The 25,075-nt window shown below is 34.4% G+C and overlaps 2 protein-coding genes across 3 annotated transcripts in view; one reads left to right on the top strand and one right to left on the bottom strand.

Annotated features, from left to right (window-relative positions):
• The window catches only part of LOC123536612 (uncharacterized), a 34,705-nt gene extending 19,959 nt beyond the window's left edge, over nt 1–14,746 (bottom strand). Inside the window, exon 1 of one of the 2 annotated variants that reach the window (XM_045319936.2) lies at nt 14,690–14,746. The gene's annotated coding sequence lies outside the window, so the exon portion shown is untranslated. Of the gene's footprint in view, nt 1–5,102; nt 5,169–14,689 lie in introns of those variants that run through there. The other variant, XM_053529096.1, reaches the window with a different exon arrangement.
• Nucleotides 14,747–22,495: 7,749 nt separating this feature from the next.
• On the top strand, nt 22,496–24,815 carry LOC123535944 (uncharacterized). The gene is made up of 3 exons (XM_045318709.2): nt 22,496–22,639; nt 23,348–23,617; nt 23,853–24,815. The coding sequence occupies exons 1-3, from the start codon at nt 22,496–22,498 to the stop codon at nt 24,090–24,092; spliced, it is 654 nt and encodes a 217-aa protein (XP_045174644.2). The 3' UTR covers nt 24,093–24,815.
• The last annotated feature ends 260 nt before the right edge of the window (nt 24,816–25,075 follow it).

Raw genomic sequence — 25,075 nt, 5'->3', positions numbered from 1 at the left:
TTAACCTAACCAGTGTTTCTGGATTATGTACCAGTACAAACCTGTCCTCCGCAAGTAACTGCCAACTTGCCCACATAAAACAGAGGTGGAGGACAAATGATTTCACACACAAAGTCTATCTGGAGGACAAATGATTTCAGACACAATGTCTATCAACAATTTGTCAGGGAAAACATACGGCTCGCCCGAGGATCGAACTCACTACCCCGCGGTCCGTAGATAGGCGCTCTCCTTATTGAGCTAAGCAGGCAGGCAAACTTTTGAGTAAGTCAAGGGCTATAATTGTGGTAAATAGGAAAGAAAACTCTTAAAATAAAAAAAAACTTTGATGATCAAACTCACATGTTTAATACTAGTAATATTCCTATATGGTTTCGTGTCTCTAATTCAATTTTTGAGACGTACATGTATGCAACACAAACTTTTAAGGTCTTTGTAAATATCTTGTACTGAGTCAAGGACCATTACTCTAGTTTTGTGGAATGAAATAACAAACAGAACATCAGATGTCCAACTTCACATTCTATATCAATCTCCTAACGTTTCGTGACTTTAGGTCAAACACTTTTTCAGATACGAACTGTCAAGCACTTTAAGCATATTTTAACTAAGTCAATGGCCATAATTTTGAGCTGGCTGAGTGAAATCCCAAACAAAACCCCGGGTGTACAATTTCATATGCTGAATATCAAACCTTTAACGTTTAATAACTCTAGGTCAAACACTTTTAAGATACGGGCGACATAAACTTTAAGGCCCATAAATAAATATTTTTAACAATGTCAAGGGCCATTACTCAGGTCTGGCTGAGTGAAACAAAACCCCAATGCCCATCTTGCTGATTAAGAACCCTTTGTTTAATGTCTCTCTTTTTATGTTAAGTTTAAAGTCACAATGACACAATTATAGGTCACCTTGTGACTTTCCAGCTTTAGATGGTGTATGAAGACCGCAGGTGCACCTGTGGGCATTATTTAATCATGAGCGGGTACCTGGTATAGCAACCAACCTTCTGTGAGCCAGCTGGATGGCTTCCTCATAAGAAGAATTCAACACCCCAGAAAGGCAAGAACGCACATCTGGATGGGGCAAGTGATTTGATGCCAGCGACCCTAATCACTCGAACATGAGGATTTTACAGACCATTTGATGAGAAAAACATCTAGCTGTTCATGAGAAGAACTTCTTTAAAGGTATTTCTAATTTTAGCGCTCTAGCAACCCCTTAAAGGGTTTAAGTGCCCACGTTTGCATAACTGGGAGAGGAACCTATTATGATGCTACATCCCAAGATTGATGAAGACAGACAATGGACGCCAGACCATCCACGTATACTAATAGTGGGGGTACAGAGGCTCCCCCTGAAAATTTCTGTTTCTCGGGGTCAACGGAGAGCAAATTTCAAGCATTTTAGAGTAAAAAAAAAAAGCAAGAATCTGAATCCCATCAAAAATGTAATCATCACTTTGAAAATTAGAAATCCATTATTTTACACATTTTCCCATGATATGAAAACGAGCATAGTGGGTGTACGGATGAACAATGATGAAAAATTCATACCATTTTAAATCTGACACCGTTAGATATAGGGGTGTACCATTCTAGACAAGTTCATGAATTGAATTTACGATGCACAGCAAGTTATGTTTGGATTCTTGGTGCCACAGCACATTATAATATGATTTTTGTCCTGTTTGTTCAATTGTGAGAGCGCAGCAAAGTCTGATTTTACAACAGTAATAAATCTATACACAGCAAGTATTGTTTGGATTCACAGTGCCTGCAGCAGCAGTACGTTATGATTTTTGTACTGTTTGTTAAACTGTAAGAGTGCAGCTTTAAAAGTTTTCACCATTAATTTTGAAAATTCTAGGAGGGGGTGGAGGGTTTGGACCACCCTGACCCCCCTCCCCCGCTGGATCCGCCAATAAGACTTCATTGCATTGTTTTAATTTTTTGAAAAATTGTTTTATATATGCGATATACGCAGGTGTTCGTTTTAAAATTTTTGCGAATTTTTACATTTCATCTTTTACTTTATAGATCTAGTTTTAAGGTACTTCCGCCAACTTGAATTTAGAGTGACATTCATTTGAGGTGTGAAAATATAGTGAACCAAAGCTTTCAAATGCAGCTGTTCCACAGCACAAAAACAGCTCAGTTTGCAAGACCTGAACTAAAAGTAGCTGTATAAAAAGTGATACTAAAATTTGGAAATAAACAAAGCAGATATTTTACCTGTATTTTTCCAAATTTTTGGTTAGATTTATAAATCCTTTCAAAATACTTTATTAAAAATTCATGAATGGCAAAAGTTAGTTCAAAGTTTCAATTAGTGCATAGGAGAATTGTCTTACTGAATAGAACTTAACTTATTACAAAATCTGTTTTCAAATCTGACCACTTCATGTATTAAAACGAAAATACATTTGTACATATTGCTATTTCAACATACATAAAAGTAGTGCAATGTGCACACCACTGATTTTTTCTATGTATGGTGTACCAAACTGCCTAAAATTGTAAGAAAAGTCTCCGACTTAATGCGACCAAGATTTGGCAATGATCAAAAATTCGTTTAAAGGATTGTGCAAGTATAAGAAAGGTTTAATTTATTACAGTGGAATTTACGACTTCCACGCTGCTTATCTCAAGGAAAATTTGGAGCAAATGGAATTTTCGAAACTTCTTGCGGTAACTACCGAAATTACTTAACGTAATTTTCTCACACATACGTGATTTTTTATTTATTAATTATAAAAACAATCGAAATATTTGCTTTATCACGATATATGCAAGCATTTTAGACAATCTTGAAACATTGGGCCACAGTATTTCCGCATACTGGTCCGGGACAAGTTCGATGTGTAGGCCTATAGAGATTCCTTATTAGATGTTTCATGCGTCGTAAACTAACCAGTTTTGATCTATCGACTTTTTATACACTATGAGAATTTATGCAGCATGTTTTTAAAAACGCAGTGAGAATAAATCGCAGACAAAAATGTACAGCAAAATATGTTAGGAGGTAATACAATTTGTATACAATTGTAGATAACTACAAAACAAACAAAATGGAATCAGTTGAACTTTTCAGGCGAAAACCTGATGATTAAAATCAGAAAGATCTCAAAAGTTACTGTTCTTCGTTAAACAATAATATTTTTTTCACACTTTCATTGATGTAAACTGATAATAAATGTGTATTGAAATTCCGGCATAGAAATGGACACTGACTTTATATTACTGCGGTGTTGACAGCGGAAGCAGCGGTCCAGTACTAAGACTGTCTACGAAACCAAGGATAACGAGTACAAACATAAGGATCAGTGTTTAGTATACACCTGAAAATAATAGACTTGCTATTTGCCGAGTGCACACTTGTTTTCTATAGTCGTTAATATAAAGTAGACTTTGAAATATGCGCACACATGCATAATCTCATAAGCACTTCTTTAATGTATGAACCGCCTCGGTAGCCTAGTGGTATCTAGCGTCCGCTTCGAGAGCGGGAGGTCGTGGGTTCGATCCCCTGCCGCGTCATACCAAAGACGTAAAAATGGTACTAGTAGCTTCCTCGCTTGGCGCTCAGCATTAAGAGGATAGTGCTAGGACAGTCTGGTGTCAGTATAATGTGACTAGGTAGGGTATCATGTCACGTGTCTACGGCGTGATATTCCAGTGAGGCAGCACTATAAAGTTGGGCATTGTGCCCACTGCTACAAGTAGACACCGTCGTTTATATGACTGAAAAATTGTTGAAAAAGACGTTAAACCTGAACACACACACACACGCACGCACGCACGCACGCACACACACACACTTTAATGTATGTTCTCTGAAATTAACAAATAACTGGCTCAACTGAGACACCATACTTTAAAGCAAATTCAGTTTATTCACCACGAAGTTCAAAATGCACGGGAGTCTCGTGATAGTACATGCCTTTAATTTCACATGGTTAAAGTGTAAACAAATACTTAAATTTGCTTCGTTTTATTTCTCACGGAAAAGATCGGACGGTTTTTGATATTGGAATAATTTTAGAACATATATGCATTTAAAGTTGAAAGTTGATCGTTTTCTACAGGATGTAAAACTGAAACAAGTAAGCACTTTTACTTTTTCAGCAATGTCCCTCAGGTGAACTTTGACACTGTTTACAAAGAGAAACCAGTTTTGTGTCATCCTGAAATGCGTTGTTCGGCTGAAACTTATAGTTCCCGGAAAAGTTCTAAAATGGTTTATTTTGGGGATTTTTGTTTTATTTATGTATTCAACACAATGTGCAATATTTCCAGTTTTTGAAAATGATTGAAATTGAACTTTATTTTAGAAAAAGTTCCGATCTTTCAATATTATTTTGCCAGCGGATGCTTACAAATCTTAAGTGAAACGCCTTTCTTGTCCAAAGGTGGTGTGTAAAGCGAAAAACTATCATTACACATTGCGTTTATTCTTTAAATGTAAAGGATCGGTAACAGATTCAGGAGATCGGGCAGTGCTAAACTATACTAAATGGATATATCTAACCGTGAATAAGGAGGCATATATATTTCAGTAAGGAAATCTGAGGTAAAAGAACAATCATATATTTAATTCCTTGAAATAAACATGGCGGCGAAATATTTTAGAAAAACTGTGCACGTGTTTTACGCATTAGAATGTTTAACGACATTTTCTTGAAAAAGTAACGCTCGTATGCACTATTTTGGCATTTCTTTGATTTGAAAATAAATAGTTTATAGCAATTTAGGTTATATACGATACCGAAATTTTGCACCAAAAATCTTCACTCATTTTCTTCCAAAGCACTGTAGAGATAGGCTTCAACGTAGCTTTCATGCTCGCAAGTTTACCTACAGATATATCTTTTCAACTTTTATCATATATTTTTTGTGTCCTTGCATTTTGAAAGCTGTTTCGATGATTCTGATTTTTCACATGAATTTCTAATTTCAATTTGCGGAAGTACCTTAAACTTCATGTCAAAACAAAATTTATTTGGCGGTTTTTTTTTAGGGGGGGGAACAATCTAGATCTCTACTTTTTGGACAGGTGAATGGGACCGAACAGTTTCAAACAAATCCATGATAATTTACCCAGTATTTAAGTTTTCTCCTCGATTATCATTCCAAGACGAAGCAACAAAATGTATACAAATGGCGGAGTCGCTACTAAGGGAAGTAACTCAGGCATAAAAATATTAACGACACAGAACGTGTACGGCTATATTTGCCTGAGCAGAATACAATACACTGTATTTTAACACCTCATACATTTATTGCAATTAAATATGAAATCCTACAACTGTTTAAAATGTGATAGTGTACTATTATGAATTTAAGATGTCAGAAACATTGCAAATTGATTCAAATTTCAACGTTTTACTAGGACTTATCTTAGACTTACTAAAACCAAAGCGCTATAAAAAATAAAAAGCTGTGTATTTTATACTTCTTTGCTAAAACCAAAGAAGTCTATTTTTATAGCTCTTTGCTAATTTTAAAACCAATTAAACAAGTACAAAACAGATCTCAATTAATTTTTATAGCTCTTTGCTAAAAGCAGGAAGGTCTAATACGTTGTTCCAGCTAAAAGCAAGCTATTTAATTCCATATCATAGTATTTACATAAAACTTTGATTAGCTATGTTATCTGGACAGGAAATAAGGTCCATACAATTCACCGAAACACTATCTACGATCATAATGGCCGGACAGGTTACCACGAGATCAAACGAATGAATGACATTTAATACAACAGATGATAAGCCTTCATTCATGCGTCACAGTTTAGCGGCTGTAGTTAACTTTTTTATTATACAGAGATCAACGACCCGATACAAAAAAAAAATTGATGTCATAATAAATTAATGAAGTAGGCCTAAAGTCCAACAAATTGTCTTTTTTTTTTTTTGCTAAATAGAGCTATTTGCTTTTTTTTTTTTGCTGAAATCACATGACAGATCTATGCTTGACATGTATATCTAGGTAGCATTTTCAATTTTCATACTAAAATAATCACATGACAGAGTTTGTCATGGATACTTAGATTTTACACCACAACTAAAATTTAACTGATTTTGCAGTTTATAAACATGAGGAAGAATTGACCTCATGTCCGATATTACACAAAATCGATATCAGGGGAGACAACAGCTATATGGTATTGAATCAAACATGTTTCATGCTTGAAAAATATTTTCAGTCATTGGATATATGTCAATTTTATATAGAATTAAAAAGAAGTTATTTAGTGTGTTGTAACCATAAGCTTGGATCCAACCCTGGATTCTTAAATAAAGACTTTATGAGTTAAAAAGTTCTAAATAAGTAGCTTCAGCGTTTTTAAAACCAATATGTGCTTTATAGAGATTCTTTTTGGACCTCTTATATATGTGTATGAACAAAGAAGTATAAAGTATATTTTTATAGCTCTTTGGTATGAATGACAAAGCAACTGTGTGTTTTAAACACATCCTATGGGTTGTTAAGCTCGTGTCCTAGATTTTAAAAAGTAACAAACTTTTTAGGACTTTTATACGTTGCTTATTGCGTTTTTGCTGTACTGGTTGGGAGTTATTTTCCGGACAGGACCAGTTTCCGGACACATGTAATATCCGCTTTATTTCGTTGTTATTCATGTAATTGTTTCATTTAGATCATTTAGAAGTTTGTTCTTCATGTCTACAACAAACCACTATTTTGTAAGGCTGTATAATGTTTGAGTTTTTGATGACAACTCACCTGCGTTCTGTCTTAAAGGGGCATGAAGATAGCATTGCGCATGCGCAGTAGTTCACACATGCCGAGGTATCAAGTGGGGAAGAAATAATCAAACTACATAATGATTGTCTGCTGATAACATGTTCTACTTTTAATTTCACGCTAAAACTTACGTAAGATGCAGGGCTGTCGATTTTTGCACTAATTTTATTCTATATCTATTGGAATTATCAAGAATTCGTATAATACGAAATTCGAGTTTTTAATAGTCAACCTCGGTTTGCTTTCGTAGCTGCTATTGAACGTCGGGTTATGTCTCATGTGCAATTTTAAAGAGATGAATGATAAAGAAATATGTAGAAATAGTTTAATTACTTATTTTGATATCAAATTAACAACAAAACGACGTCAAAATATTTGTCCGGATACTGGTTTTACCTGACGGGAAAAATAACTTATTTTAGTGACCCCATTTGAGGCCCCATGGAACCCATATTTTACGTCACAACACGATGCTGATTACAACATCGGATGTGGAAGGAGCTGAAGTTTGTGCAGTGTGGGCTTCATTTATGTCAAATATTTTTTTAGGGAATAATAGAGCCGAAATATGAAAATGTGTCCGGAAAATGGTTCCCAACCATGCATTTGGTTAATTTTATACGACTTAATCTATTACTTAGGCAGATTTATATACGTTATTGAGAGAGATTGTAGGCTTTTGAAATGAAATTTTCGCCCATGTCAAATATATGGACTACTTCCACACTCCGGAAAGCCTTGTTGTACAGTTTCAAATGTGCACCCTTACGTATATTAAAAACACCCAGTATTAAAAGATACTCTCTTATCAACATGATAAGCTAGGTCTGGATTTCAGTCAATTCTTTTGCTGACCCTGAATCAAGGTAGGGAGGTCAGACTATTTTTTTTAATTTGTTAAATACGCAAGTATTATACCTCATTGGAAAGGCATTGGAATAAGAAGCACAATGGTACATATTTCATTAAAATCTGACGAATGATAAAAAAGTTATGAACCTTTCAATTTCTTATAATTCTGTCCCTTTCTGACGAAATGAAAAGTGTCACTTGTATGAGCGGAAAAAGATAAATTTATAGCTTTATAGCATTTTTAATATACCATTAATGCTAACAACTATCAAAATAATATACAAATAAGAAAAAAAATAAAATTACCTTTTTATTTCAATAATTTATACAAGAATCACAAGGTCTGCTTGTTCAACATCATTCTGCAGTTGGTGATAGGTGTAAACAGCATCATCTTCATCGTATACAATAATGAACCAATCAGGGAAGTTAGGCACCTGTAAGATACAACGCAAAATTACTACCAAGCATAAATAAAATAATAAATAAAAAATAAAATAAATAACTCAACAATGAAAATCAAGGGTCATATGTTTACATCATACATTTCCTATCTTTAATTTTATTTTCAAAGGTGATGGAATATATTAAAACAAATAAATTGAATTTATAACTGTTAATGCCCTTCTGTAAGTTACATGTCAAACTTATCATAAAAGTCAGTACAAAAGTTGAAATAAATTCCTTTTATTTTTCCTTCCAAAACAATATACCTGTGATATTATTTTCCCTGTATACCACTGATATTCATCACCACACTTGAAACGGTGTTTTACACGCTTTCCTACTAATATGTGTTTCTGTTCATTTCTTTCCAAGTCCTTGACAACAGCTTGCCTTACTAGACATTTCAAATTTGTTTTTAATTCTTCAACGCCCAAACTTTTTCTAGACTTTTTCCCTTCTCTTGATTTTGATACGTTATAAACAGTTTTGTCATCTGAAATTTGGTGTAATACATCCTTCCTGAATTTTAACTGTGCTTTAATAGCTTCTATTTGCTTAGCCGTTGTTTCATATGAGTTTACCATATTATCTACTTCAACTTCAGATTGCCACAGCCCATGATGGAGAATATCTTTTGTATACTGCTCTTGTTTTTGTAACTTTTCTTGCTGTAACGCTTCCCGTTTTTGTATTTTTTCCTGAAGAGCTAATCGCCTGTTTTCATGTATTTCGTTTAATCTTATTTGGTATTTCTTTCTGATTGTTTTTACCCCTTTTGATGCTTTTTTTATTAGTATATCTCTTGTACTGTCATCTTTGTTTTCGAGCCACACTAATGTTTTATTATTTAGAAACATTATACAAGCTTCAGCAGCCATAGTAGAGATGTTAGGTTTAGTTCTAAGTAAATGGTCTAACTGACCGAACACACTTTCTGCAAAGCATGAAGTCTTTGGAGCATTTTTCACTTTGTTTTTCATGTCCTCACTTAAAGTTGAAAGATGTCCACCTGGTAGATGATCCTTAAACAGATGTTTACTAAGTTGGCATAATGCAGGAATCAAGAGTATCATCATAAGTATCTGAAGTCATCAGAGCATCATATATTGGTCCCTTTTCGATGACGGTATTCTGTCCAAACGGAAGAAGTTCTCCACTCATGAAATTTCTAATATTGTTGGATGCGTCTTCCAAAAATGTAACAAGCATCAGATATTCCTCATTCATGTCAATAATAGAAACCTCTTTGCTCTCCAATACTGTCCACAGAGGACATGTTAACAGTTTACTGATGATGCCTAATGCCTTTACACCAGCCACAAATTCTTTTGTTTTCAAGTCAAAGAGTATAGACTTCAGGAGTTTATTTTCTGCGCCATACGATTCTAAGTATTCTTTCATCTGTGAATGTAATAAAAACACAACTGCTGCATTCTGGAAAAGGATGTTGAATCTTGCTCCACGATATGATCTTAATGGAATTGATGTAAAACCATGCTGTCTTAGAAATTCTTGAGAGAAAACTTTAAATGTTCCTTGACAACCGCTCTTCTCATCTCCACCTGACCCCTCTCCAAAAGCCTTAGATGCTGTTCTTACTAATCTACAAGTACTAGGATCACTGTCCATATAAGATTTATCACAAATTGGAATATCTTGTTCAAAAATGCCCTTCTCTACTTCTTTGATGCATGTTATGCAGGTTTCAGCAAAGTTCACAAGCGCATGCAACCCACAAAAAAAAAATTACACATATTTTCAAGAGGCAGCTTCTCCTCATCTGTGAAAGTATCATAATTTTGGTAGGTAAGTGGTAGGATTTCTTTACGGAAATCGGATAAAAGTTGGTTGAATTTTACCTCTGTGGCAGCTCTATCAGAAAGTGTTGCAACAATGTGACAAATGACATTTTTGGAAGTTTCATTATTTGCAACCATAGTTACATCATCCAAGTCCTGTAGAATTTCTTTAAAGACTTTCAAAGTATCTGATGATGATTTTGTCTCTATATCTCGTAGTCCCAACACCCATAAATTTCCATCTGAATCAGGTGCCTCGTAACCCATATATTTTGCACCAAACTTTGAGGTTTCATCTGTGAGTAGAACTGTGTTAGGGTCATTACAAAATATTTCACCTATGTGTACTTGCGCTAAATATAAACGTTGCAGGCTCATCTGTAACACTGAAGATTTGCATGGCAGTCTATTTGCTTTAATGTTAGCTAATTTCAAGACAGACTCTATAACATTTGAAACTTTTGAAGCACTGACTTGATACTGCAACAACTCATATACACATGTTTTCAAATCCGAACTGTATCTGTTAGTATCATTATCAAAAACATTTAGTTCAGTTTTATTGTCTTGTAATAAGTGTTCAAGATACTCAATACTGCTTTGCAACTCTCGTATTTCTTTGTCTTTTTCTTTTACTTGATTTTCTAAAAAAGTAATTCTAAACTGCGATTCATCTAAATTATTATTTACATCTACATTACAGTTTATGGTTTCTTCTAACTTTTGACATTTTTTATATGTATAACTTTCACGTGCTGCTGTGCGTTTAAGTAAAGTATTAGTATTTTTCAGTTTTTGATTTAAATTGCTACCTTTTTTTTTTCATAATTCAGTTCTTGTTCAAGCTGAGATTTAGTTACATGTAGTTCACTGCACTTTTCTAGCAACTGAAGGTTTTTTTTCTTTTCACTTATAACAGGTGATCAAGAATCAATACTATCATTTGATGTAAATTTGGGAGCACGTTTAGACTCACATGACTTAGGAAATACAAAGGTTTGGGCGAGAAAGCTCTCGCATTTCGACGAGTCTCTCGCAGACTTTTTCAAGCTTTTCACCTGTGTTTTCAGTTTTTCTACACATTTTTCAAAAGATTTGGAACTAGCTGTTACTTCCTGACTGTCTTTTTCAATTAAAAATTCTACACACTTTTTTTTTGCCACAACTGTCAAAAAAATCAATTACTTGTTTGTTTGTCAAAGCCATATCTTATTATGGTTTGAACAGAAGTAGCACTACGTTTTTTGCTATCAGTGTTAATAAATGTCTTAGTCAAAGAATTTTCTGTATAAAGTAAAATATCATCTGTAAAAAGAGGAAAATCTGTTTGTGTGCAATCCTCTCTCAGTTCTATCTTAAAGCGCTTTCCGGTTACTCTATCAACCTGTTGGAATAAATAAACTACACTAGCAAGCAAGCATTCCTCTATTTTCATGCTAGATATCACTTCATATTCTATTTTTATATATTTCACATGCCATTTGAAGTACAAATGCAAAAGCCGAAGTAAAACTACTTCCAAAGACTTGAAATTTAATTAAATAAGTATAATATGAAGTGATATACAATATAAGGGTGTTCAGGATGAAATACAGTCAAAACTTATATTTAATATTACCCACATTATGACATTACAAACATACAAAGGTAAAAAAACATTAGAGTTTGACAAAAACTCTGCTATTTCAAATTTTTGTCCATTTTTTTAAATTTTTAGATTTGAAGTTAAAAGCATGTCATTAAAGAAAAATAAAATGTTTTAACAAGTTATATATTCTATAAGTTTTGACTGATTATTGATATTATTGTTTTTCAAAGATTGTTATAAAAGTACAAATGTTAATTGATACTATAAGTCAGTACTACACCACTACCTTTTGATATCAGACAGTTACACTGCAAGCAAACTATACAATTGCAGAGCCATACAAAATGTTACTTGGTCTTTTATATAAATAAGTATAACATAAAAAATATAAACATATAGATATATGAGCCGTGCCATGACAAAACAAACATAGTGGGTTTGCGATAAACATGGATCCAGACCAGCCTGCGCATCCACTCAGACTGGTCAGGATCCATACTGTTCGCTTTTAAAACCTGTTAGAATTGGAAAAACTGTTAGCAAACAGTATGGATCATGACCAGACTGCGCGGATTCGCAGGCTTGTCTCAATCCATGCTGGTCGCAAACCGACTATGTTGGTTTCTCATGGCACGGCTCAATTATTATTATTCTTCATTTTCAATTGAAATATTATATTTAATTTACTTATTTTTATTTGCATGAAATAAAATATTTTGAAAAGATGAATTTTCATCCATTGTATGTAAATGAAGCCAAATAATATCATTTCATGTGGCATAGGGAAAGGATAATGGATATATTGTTTACAAAGAAACATGAACACAATACTTAAAGTTACTTACTTTATTTCTCCACAAACTTCTCTTAAGGGTAAATGTGGGACTGGACTGAAAAACAAGGTAATTCAAACTCCAAACATTATGCATTACACAATCACTTTCTATTAAGGCTTAAGAACATTTATTTTCTAATTATTATACTTTATTACATCTTTATGCAGGTTTCTCTCTTTTTTTTTCAAACTGATATATAACTAAATCAAATGAGGCTTAGGGGCCTCTGTGGCCTAGTGGTGAAGGTCACTGACTTCAAATTAGTTGTCCCTCATGAGGTTGGTTCAAGCGTCACTCTGGTCCTTGATTTTTAATATTCTAGTGAGGAAACCATTGAACTGGCTAACGAGTTGATGGTTCTATCCAAGTGCCCGCCTGTATTGAAATAGTGCATGGAGTGGCACATGTGTGTGTATGGGGTCTTCTGCCACCTTAAAAATGCTGAAAGTCGCTATATAATTTATAACTGTGTCGAAGTGACGCTAAACCCAAGAAAACAAACAAAGGATTGCATATGTAAAATCTTTAACAGCCTTGTTCATATATTTTAGTGATGTTCATCTAATGTGATAGTATACACAATTGATGATAAAGTACCTTATGAAATTGTATAAAAATACGGCAACACATAAGAATGTAATACACTAAGTGACTTACTGGTAATGTGGATGAATCACTGTCTGTGTCAGTGGAATGCTCCTTATGTTCCTCGTCAGAAAAGAGATCTGGAGAAAAACACCGCTCCAATTCAGGGAGAGGACTTGGCTGAATTTACAAAATACAGTCATGAGTTAATATGTTTTATAATAAGCGTAAATCAAATGTATCACTTTCTTCTTTAATAATGTAATAATGTAAAGAAATTGGTAAAAAAATGTGAAATCAGCCTGCATTTTCTTTTAAATTTACTTTACGTATATATGCGTACATGTGTAACATAACTTTTTTAATTAAATATTTACAGAAATATACATATCAATCCAGGGCAGACGTGAAAATATATAATGCAAAAAAATAAAACGATATTAATCTTACTGTAAATGGTGTAACATTTACTGGAGTCAGTGGTGTGAGTTGCAAGCTCTCAGACACAGCCTCAGACACAGTCAATGACGGTGTGAAAATTAAGCTCTCTGTCTCTGATTCACAAAGAGTAACAGTAGTGTCACTACTATCAGTCAATGTTAAAAGCGTCAACGGTAAACTCTGGGAGCCTGACACCGCTGGTGTATGCTTAGACATCTATACTGGAAACAGAAATCAACTTTGTCTTTTAATTTTGTGCTAAGATTAAAACATTGTAAAATAAAAACACAGGAGGTGTTGGAAATAATGGAAACAATAAATGTCAAAGTAGCCACATCAATATGCAAAACACAAATAGTCACGTTAAAAGTACATCCTTAGTAAAATTTACTATTTATATTTTGGTAAAAGTTTAAATGAAAGCTTAGATCTATCAAATTTAACAACTTTCGGCGTTTTGTTTACATCCCGAAAACAGATTACGATTTCGTAAAAATTCACTTCCGGTTTTCGTAGGAAATGCATGCCTACATTTGAATTTCTTGCGCCAGCTTGCGCTTCACCCAAATCGGACAAAACAAGCATTTTTATTGACTTAAGGTGTTAAATCATTACATATTTCTTTTCTATACTTTTCTATTCACTATTTCCTTGCTTTTGAAGCTTACCAAAATAAGGTATTTTTGACCACGTGCGATGGGTTTTTTCCGTTGTCTATTTTTATAAAAAAAAAAACTTCTGACAGAGGTCGCTTCTTTCCCTAACAAGTGCGCGTGATCAGATTCAGAATCCAATCAAAACTAAGAATTTGACAGCGTTTCCAAGAAACCCACCGTCATAGTAACTTCCGAAATGACGGCGCATAATAATGGAGTATTTACCAATAAGTCAATATATAAACGATAATACATACATTAAAATGTATTGATTTAAATCAGCTTTTGGTACTTACTGTTAATTTGATATCTTATTTGTAAACCTAAACATCACTTTCTTTAATAGTAACTTTTTATAACACCTTTACCGGCATTCGAAAACACCTATTAATTACATGCAGTCAGATAGTAAACAAATCAATGCGTCATACGCTGACCTCTCTAATCAAGGATGTGCAAGAGTTACACTTCTGCGGCCAATCTTGATCAAACTGCACATGTGCAGCAAAGAATTGTGTCATTTAATGTCTTCAGCGCATATTTTTGGATATATCACTTTTTCACAAGAGAACTTGATGTACATTTTGTAGTTATACATGTACTTTTCAAATCCCTTTCCGGTATTTAACAGTTTAAGTTAACGCAGGTAAAGACTAAAGTAGTTATTAACATCGTGATAAAAACATGAGCAAGTTATGAAAGAATTAGATCTTACCTATATATCCCACGTGTTAACTATCCTACACTGACATCTTTCATATCTGACTACTCAGGGTTGAATACAGGTATAAGATGCGAGTGTTTTACTTTAAAGCTATTGAGGTCATTTTTGCAATTTAAACCAAGCGTAACATACAGGTGTATAGACTGGCTCCCATCCCTATGTCTGTTCTTATTTACATAATTATAGGCCTATATAAGGTTAAGAGGGAAGTAACTCCAGATGGTTGTTTCTACACTGACATTTTTATTGCCCCTGGTTCCGAAAATATGAACATACAGACAAAAAGTCCGTATTGTACCTTTTGTATTGCATGTTGTCGGACCACTTTCGTTCAATGTGCATGACCTGACACAGTTCTACAAACAAGCGCACATACTCACTGCACTAAGTTTATCTTACGTTGAAGATTGCGTTCAATAATAAAATAACAAACAAAAAGTTGGAAGTACATGTATATAATATAAGGGTCATTATAATAGATTCGAAGCTTCTAGCAGATTCGGCTCTCGTGGATTTTGCAGGCAGATACGTATTCCTCTGCCGAGTATTGGTCAAGACCGAAGGAAAATTGTTACTACCGCAGCGGCGCTGCTTCGATTCCAGACTCGGGCATTTTTTGTTTTTCTTGATTGGTATTTTCAAGGTAGTTTAGAAACAAAAACTCATATTCTAATGCTCAAAATATGACCAAACTTCAGCTTTTAAGAAAGATCATTTTAGCCAAAATCTGGAGGTCAGTACATAGATGTTAGAAAATAGTTTGCCATAATGCCATTTTAAAAGCACTGTTATAATGTACCAGTGTCATAATTCTGTTTGACACAGTCCTAATATCGTGCGACGCTGCTTGAATGACATTTATAATACTGACTCACATATTTTTCGTGGGGGTGACCGGGGGGGGGGGGGTGTCACATCGACCATCTATTCATATCGGATATCGACATAAAAATTAACTGACCCTCTATAGAAATATAGGTGGACTCGACGTGACCACGTTTTAAACAGTGAAAATTCTAGAGTCTTATTTTTGTTTTGGGTTTAACATCGTTTTTTCGACATTACTGCCTGTATGAAATTTTTCAGCTGTAAAAGACCTGTATTTTTGTTCAAAATTACAGTCATGCTTATTTCAACTTTACACCTGTATAACTTATATAACAATATTGATTTTACAGTTGTATATTTCAATTTACAGCTGTACAACAGCCGTAAATTACAGTTGTAAAAATGAAAAAAGATACAGCTGTAAATATGCCTAAAAGTTACACCTGTAGAAATATAACAGGTGTTGATAAAGAGAACATTATTTTAAGGGACGAAAGCAGAAGCACAAAAAGTTTTAGGATGAATATTGTAAGTCTAGAAAGAGTAGCAGTTACTACACAAATGGCAAAATAAATTATCTAGAAAGTAAAAAACAATATCAAACACGTTTCTAGTATAAAAATCGCAAAATTAAAGAGTGGATACAAAGTAGAAACTTTGCATTATATCTTGTTTATAAAACTTTCTGTGTCATGAAAACATATGACAATCATGTAGTTATTTTTGCTTTAAACTCATCAGTTTCAAATAAAGAGTAAATTGTTAATGCATGTGCTTACACATGTCTTTTTACAATTGTATTAGATAATTAAACATTTGCATTTACTCGATAATGGCTAAAATTCCAATATTTTTGATGATGTTCTGTCTCTGTGAATTCCAGTTATATCCCGCCAAAATGCATTAAAGATGGCTGACAGTACTCATGTTTCCCTCCAAAAAAGTTACAGCTGTAATTTTTAGATATGACCATTTTACAGCTGTAACTTGCAACTAAAACTTTTACAGCTGTATTTTTGAGACCTGCAATTGTTTTACACCTGTAAGTTTCATCTGGTAATTCTCCACTTACAGGTCTTTTACAGCTCTTATTTCAAAAACCAGGTCTTTTGCAGACGTTTTACAGCTGTAAAACAGGTTCTGTTTTCATACAGATTCAGTTCTGTAACGCCGGGCAGTTAACCTGACCATTGTTCCTGGTTTATGTATCAGTACAGACCTGTTCTCCACAAGTAACTTATGAGAGGAAAACAAAACAAACATAAAACATTGAAAATGTTTGCAGGGGCTGTAAAAATCCACCTTATGTCACAAAAATTGTAATGTCATGTAGTACTGCCATAACGTCGTGTAACACTGTCAGAATGCCATGGCTTCTTCAACAGTTTAATGGAACAGTGTCCGCTTTGAGTTCAGGGGGTCAGAAGTTCGATACCAGGCCGCGTTATACCAAATACTTTCTCTCTTATTTTGTACACATAAAAGGATTGAACCCAGGAAGGTAAGTGGCTGATACTGGAAACCTGCTTTGTCATATGAGTATTATATGGTGACCGATTTAATCCATCATTATTTTGATCTGTCGCAGCAAAGCAACGAAAAACGTAGGTATGGAGCCGCTCCGAACGTCGCCCTGCCGAATGTCGCCCCGCCGCCCAATGTCGTCATGTCGCCATCCGGAATGTCATAATTAAATTGGAAATAAAAGTTAGTAAGATTTAAAAGTAATGGTGTATTTGTTAGTTCCATAACGTGTTACTGGAGGAAATTGCTCACTCTCACCCCACCCCATCACCCCCACCCCAACATTCAATCCGTCAGACACTTTTAAATTACATGATTTTTATGACAGATAAATAGAGAGCAATATGCGTGCGAAAGCCTGCCCGTCCGTCCGTCTATTTTTTGGTCGTACATTGGGAAAATATTATATGCTTGCCCCAGTGAAATGAATTCTTGTGAGCACGACCCTTGCCCAACCCAGTCAGCCAAGTGTGACTTTGACCTTTCAGACAGAGATCTTACGTTTGCTTGCGAGAATCTGCCTAAATGAGGTTTTCCAAATGTACGGCAGAAATATAGTCTGGCCAAAATTAGACGGACGGACGGTTGGACATACGCATATTGCCCTTTATCTATATATCGTTAAATAAGCTTTATTTGAAAGATAGACCCCGTGCTGGATTGAAGGGTGAAGGATCGTGGCCGGGGTGGGTGGGGGGGTGAAAATAGTAACTCTTCGTTGTGGACGGACAAGTATATCATAACTATTCATTATTAGTACCACCTGTTATCTTCAGTTTAATAATACAATCATATCAATCCGGCAGAAGAAAGGACGACGTTCGGGCGGGGCGACGGTTCTCGGAGCGACAGAACAAAATAACGAAATGGCACAGATCAGTCACCATAGCTTTGCTTTGTAGCTCATTATATCTGACGTTAAATAAAGCTTGAATTAACCTCTACATGTTGGACTGTAATGTCATGAAGCCCTACTATATATCATATACCACTGTCATAACATCTTTGGTCATATCGAATTATCATATTCAATGTTGAAGGTAATCTTTCCACAAGCAATTATATTAACAGCAACAATGCATCAAGATATATGGAAAAACTGACATAAAATTACAACATTGCGATCCCTTGGTCATACAGCAACTTGATACAATGACAGTAAGACACGACAAGCAACACTGCTATGCCAAAAGTTTTATTGTAATGCTGTCTTGCTTTGCATATACCAGGGTTATGGAGAAATGACTATATACCATAAGACAGAGAACGCTAATAATTTGTGCATAATTTCTTGAAAGCTACTGGCTGGATATGGTGTATCATATTTGTACTATCAAATAGTTCCCTTACTGCTTTCTCTTTTCTTTGATCCTGTTCTTCTTCCACCTGGTGAAAATGCGTTCCTACAATGTGAATGGATGGCTCTGATCCATCATCTGAACTGGCAAAAGAGTGTATCGAATTTATCTAAATTTTCATACAATATCCCACTGTTTTTCCTTCAGCTTGACATTGAAATTCTTCATCTTTAACAATTCATCAATTGTTGAAGTTAACTTAAATACGAGCAGATATATTGCCTTTTGGCTATAAAACATCATATGAGTCGCGTAGAAAATATAGAAAATGTACTGACCTCCGAAATCCCAGAGGTCGATTGGCGACGTGTTTCAGTCGGGACTGTCTTGCTTCAGTTTGCCGGAGAAATGTTTAATTTCTTCGGTTGTTAAAAGTGATTTTCTTTCCGTTTGTCCACTTTTATATCCCTTTGCTGTTCTTCGGTTGTACTTTCTGTATCAGTATAACTAGTCGCTGGTGTTTCTATTTCTTCCGTTACAAGATCCTGTTTTGTGTTGTCTGTGTCTGTTCAGCTCATTATGACATGGGTACTGTATTGATGAAAGAGACTGAATGCGTATCCGTGTCTATGGTTGTAATAAATGTATCTTGATTTGCTTTACGAGTTACTGAAATAAGTCGGTCTATGATATCTAAATGATCTTTATTATGCCCTCCCTTACTAACAAATAAAACCAACGATTCGAGACTCCTTTCGCTGAACTTGTAGCGGTTTATTTCAATGCTGTTTGTACTTTCCACGCCTTCCTTAACCGTCTAACCAGAACAGTTTCACTTGAGCAAAATTGTCAACAACGCTTACTCTTATAGTGTTATCAGTTTCTGATCCGCCCGCCCGTTTAGCTCAGTAGGTAGAGCGTTGGTTTACAGATCGCGGGGTCGTGAGTTCGATCCTCGGGCGGGGCGTATGTTCTCCGTGAATATTTGATGAACGACATTGTGTCTGAAATCATTAGTTCTCCACCTCTGATTCATGTGGGATAGTTGGCAGTTACTTGCGGAGAACAGGTTTGTACTGGTACAGAATCCAGGAAGATTGGTTAGGTTAACTGCCCGCCGTTACATGACTGAAATACTGTTGAGAAACGGCGTTAAACCCAAAACAAACAAACAAACAAACAAAAAGTTTCTGATCCAATCTGAATATCCGCTTGGTACAAACTAATTACATATTGATTCTAATTCGCCTGGATCTGTAAAGACAACGCCATTTTGATCATCTAAAGGAATACTAAAATAATACATTTTAAAGCCCTCTTTTCAATTATTATAACATTTAGTATTTAGTTTATTTTTATTTTTGTTGGATTAAGAGTCACACCACCACAATTAAAGTCATATGGCGACCTCTTTTGATTGTGGTGGCGGAGAAAGAACCAAGGTGCTGCCTGCTCTAGCTGTGTATTTGTTCAGGCATTCGCGGAAACATGGATATTACCATCGACATTCCGTAATTCGGCTGAACGACTTCCTTTCATGAAAGAATTCTACAACCTAGGTGAAGGCAAGTGATCCAGTCAGTGACTTTAACCACTTTGCCACAGAGGATCCTCTAAATACTGAGACCTCTTTCATACTTAGAGACATATTTAAGAAATAATAAGTTCCCAAACGTGGTTTATCGTTTTGAGTTCTTATGCGTAAGAATATATCACTCAGGCCTACGGCCTTCGTGATATATTGTTTCGCATAAGAACGAGAAACTCGGGTTATTCTACGATAAATCACTCTTGGGAACTTATTATTTCGATTCTAACACGACATACTAGTATCAACAGTGTTAGAAAAAATGGTAACTACTTTTTACGACCGTGCTACGCACCTGGATCGAATGACGTCATTGCACGCGAGTGGTTTATTGCAGAATAACCCGAGATAGATTTTGTTCTACATGTATGTAGGTTATTTGCTGGTCATGTTAGAATCCTTTTTTTTCCTTTTTTTTGAAAAAAAAAAATGGCTTTTAGTTTCAAAAAGTGATGGGTAACAGCCTTCATCATATTTTATCAATTATCAATTAATTTTGTCACGTTCTGGCCAACACATTGCTAACAATGTTTCAAAACATTTACTGATGATCTTTGAAAATACAATTTTAATATATTAATTCCTTCAGTCTATCAATAATCTATTATTCATAGACATAAAAAACTGTTGTGTTATAAACTCGTGGCCCAGTCCATTAAAATCTGCTACATTTCTTGTTGATATTATTGTATGCCTTTTAACGAATGAAATAAAATGTTATTAATTAAACTTAATCCTTCAGTTCAAATTCAGAATAAAATATTCATGTTAGCTCAAGACAAGAGAAAGATCTAGGCATTAACCTATATCAAAAAGGGAAAACCCAATTTTGAACACTATTATTGAATACCAGTTTTTTAACAAGATTCTATTAGTATAGAAACAGTACAAAAATATAATGCAAATCAACTAATGCATTTCTAACAAAACAACAATAAAACGCTACAACAAAACACCAATCATCAATTCTATACTTTGTTTGCATATGAATATGAAAGGGGTCTAAATACGTACTCATGCTGTACTTCTGGCAACAAAATACTAATTCTATACTATTCAACAAAAATAATAATGTCATAAATGCTGTACACAAATGAAGTGCTTACGCTGTACTTCGAAAAGATATAATAAATCTTATTGTAAAATGTTAATTCAGCTAGTAGCCTGAATATTTAGGGAACGGACTCAACACATTTTTTCAACCAAGACACATTGGCAGATTGATATATTGTCACTGATGTTTAAAAAAAATTGTATGATAAGCTATATTGCTATCATTCCTGCCTTCAAACTTTCTTTCGAGCAACCATATAGAAACCAAATATTATCAAATAAATACTTTTTGTCCAAGAATAATGGCCAGTAACTTAATGAGAGATGATATAGCGGGCTCTTACCTATGAGAGAATTTAATATTTATTACACAAAGATGCAGAAATAATTTATGGCGGAAACTTAGGTAAACGTAGTCAACAAACTGAAAAATGAAATATTTCCAAGTCTGTTTAATGTTTTCTGATCCTGAACGATTTTTTTTTTCGTTCGTTAGATTAAAAGCTTTATTTTAAGTTCCCTATTGGCAGATAACTTTAAAGATACGATTCGACTTCCTTGTTCTTTTAAAGAATTCTCCATCTAAATCAATTTATTGAAAATAAATAATCGATGGAGGGTTGAAATAAAGGTGAAAAAAAAATTTAGTCAGACTTTAGACCACTGGATGAAAAGATAAGGTATGTTGGTACATTTTTGTCAGTGATTTATGATAGCATATTAATTAAATTAATTCAGGAAATATGTTCCCTTACCGTCTTGGTATTTTTACGTTAAGGTTGTACGTTATAATCCGTATCAAGAATTGTAAATAGTAGAAGCTCTAGTAAATCCTGCTTGATTACAGATGAACACAAACTATCTTATATGGTCTTATTAGATAAATACAGAAAATAAGGAAAACTAGAAAAAAAAAATCATTTTTAATAAAGTCAATATACCACAGTAGCATAAGTATTTACAGATAAATTCGACCCTCACTAAAGTGTGTCCAATATCTCGCAAGAGATGTATAGGTCTTTCATGCAAATAGACCAACCGTTTAACCGATTTTCAGAAAACTCGTGGTTCTACCAAAAAAGGACTGTCTGTGTAGGAGAATATCAAGATCGGTACCTGGAATATTGAAAGACACCAATCGTAAACTGCTCTGTATCTGTGTGGTTTAAAACCCAATATCGTAGTATCGTACAAGAGAAAACACGTCTATGCATCCGGGCTTTTTTTTAAAGGAAGTACATGTACTTTTTTGCGAATTTATGGTACAAGTACGTATTTACTCTCTTTTTTTATATTACTTTATTTCATAAAAGACATTAAATACTTTATGGAAATTTCACACTTCCACACTTTATTATTATGGTACTCAAATTGATGAAATGCATGAAATATAAGAGAAAGTTAGATATTGATAGAGATAGATATTTCTTCATATGGTATTTTCATATTACTCTGTTTTTACGAAAAACTGGCTTTTTATCAGAATACATAAAAAACAGACTGACAATGGGATGTGGGGGCTCAACTCCCGTCACGGTTAAATCACCACCGCCAAGAACACCTACTCCACCTCCTCCACCACCCAGAGAGACAACTGCAGATTTTGCCTCTGATTGTATTGATATACAGATAGACAAAGGGAAAGATGAGGTAAGACATGCATCACAATATGTCTACAATAAATTTCAAATTTCAAAATAAATATCGCTGCATGTCTGTCTTAGTAAGTGTTTCGTGATAATGTCGTGATAAAACATGACCTCATTGGGTAATTGATTACTTCATTGACACGTTAGATAATCTTCTTCGTCCGGTAATACTTCACTTGGCATATTTGTATCTCCTAAGACACCATGTAAGGAACTGATATCTATTTAGTACTCAATTATTATTCATTTTCTTGTGCAAACAAAGGCACTTGCACGTTTGTACCGAATCTTAATAGTTTCCTGTTGATAGGAAACAGTCACTTTCTAGATTTCGTAATATTCACATGTGTGCGTGTGCGTGTGCATATGCGCGTACGCGTGTGAGTGTACGTGTGCGTGCGTGCATACGTTCATGTGTTTTGATTTATAGATATTCCACACTTTATATGGTACTCTGTCAAATTGAATATTAAATGAATGAAATATAAGAGAAAGTATACTAGATCAGGGCGCAAGCGTGTTAAACCGTTAGCAAATCACAAAATAAAAGTACATATCTCTGTAATAAGAAACAATTACAAAACGCGAAATTTTTATAAAGGGAATTAGTATGTTGTTTATCAAACGGCGAATAAGGGACGCGAAGTGCATCAATTGTATACGGGTTTTCCTAAAGAAAATACTCATTTTCATTTGTTGTTTCCTTTAGAACGAAATACAAGCTAAGGAAGATGGGTATCCTGAGCCAACACCATCAGATCAGGTGGACGGACGTATTAAACCCAAAGACAAATGGTTTGAAGATGAAGATTTCAACAATGCTAGCGATGACGCTGATTTATTCAAAACAGAAATTGCCGTCGACGACGATGACATTGATATAGACACTTTGTCCGATACAGCAAGTTATACCTCAAATCCTACAAGAAGCGCAAGGCCCAATCTCCTGTTTGATGACGTTGACAACCATGCAAAATTAGTATTTATATTTAGATAAATTGTACAATTAAATATTTTAAACATTAAAAGGTGGTGGCCAAAGTTTCAAAATTTACGTACAATTATAATATGACATTGTAAACATAAATAAATTTCTTTTCCATTTTGGTCAACTTTCTGGCCAGTCACAGTCAGCTGTTTTAAATATTTGACTGTTTCAGACTTTAAATCTGTTTGCCTATGTTTGGATAAAATAATTTTTGTTCTTCTCAAAGGCAAGTTCGTCGCATCTAGACTCTTTCAAGGATCTTGTTCAGTATCTCAAGAAACCATTCGAAAATGACAGATTCAAGAACATGAAAACTGCCCGAGCTATTGTAGCATGGATGAGCAATCGACCGATGGATGGTGTGGACTATGGTGTAGCAACAACTGATACACCACGCGGTCTTATGCAGTATCTCAAAGAGAATAGGATGACATACACAACGTGTTACACCATATTATGCAGGTAGGCCAGACGGATACGTTGTCATTTAGATTCATGCGGATTTAATTTTTTAATCAATACTAATTTATTTTAGGACGATTGTGAAGCAAGGTTTACAACTTATCTTAATTACGCACGACACCTCACTCCTGATGGATTACATCGCTACGCGGGCATGAGAGAAGCCAGATTTCCTTTTTATGCTGAGCGCTAAGCTAGTGAGCTACTGATACCATTTTTCATGTCTTTGGTTTGACGCGGCCAGGGATCGGGCCCATGACCTCCCGTATTCGATGCGGAGGCTCTACCACTAGGCTATCGATTTTTTTCGATTTAGAAATAATATAAAGTTCTATTCTAATGAAAAGCATAAAAACAATTATCATTTCACTGTAATCTGTACGAATCTTGTACATCATTAGTAATACATTTTTGTTCTAACGTTGTTTTCTTCAAAAATTTATTTATAGTAAGAAACAGTCTGTGTGGATTTATCATCATTAATTAAATGTTCGTTACTTTGTATTTAATTTTATGTATTTATACAAACATTTATTGTTATTGAACTTAATTTGAAATTTAGTTTACATTGATTTAGGAATGCTAAAACCCCTGATTAAGTCAGGTAAATATATATTTGATATATAAAGATACACAAAGATACAGTAAGATTTTTTTTATTTCGTTCAAAATTCATAAGTATGAGCCCAAATAAATTTATCATTTCATGTCACACCAGTGCTAATCATCACATTGATGTTAAAGTCTTGATAATAAAGGAGTATATCAGGAGATATATCTCGCCTTTTACAGCTTAAGTATTTTGTAACAATTTTATCGCAACACCATCAGGTGCGGGCGGATTTAATGAAATACTGTTTCTATCCGATTGAACTTGATTTTGATTTCACTTTATTTAAGAACAAGCTGCCTTTGTACTCTGTTTTGTTATTGGTTGTATATAAATATTTATATCATTAAATAGTGCGACTAGCTGTGAAAGAAGTC

This window comes from Mercenaria mercenaria, chromosome 17, assembly GCF_021730395.1.
Source record: "Mercenaria mercenaria strain notata chromosome 17, MADL_Memer_1, whole genome shotgun sequence".
NCBI classification, from domain to species: Eukaryota; Metazoa; Mollusca; class Bivalvia; order Venerida; family Veneridae; genus Mercenaria; species Mercenaria mercenaria.
This window is presented reverse-complemented; position numbering and strand designations above follow the sequence as displayed.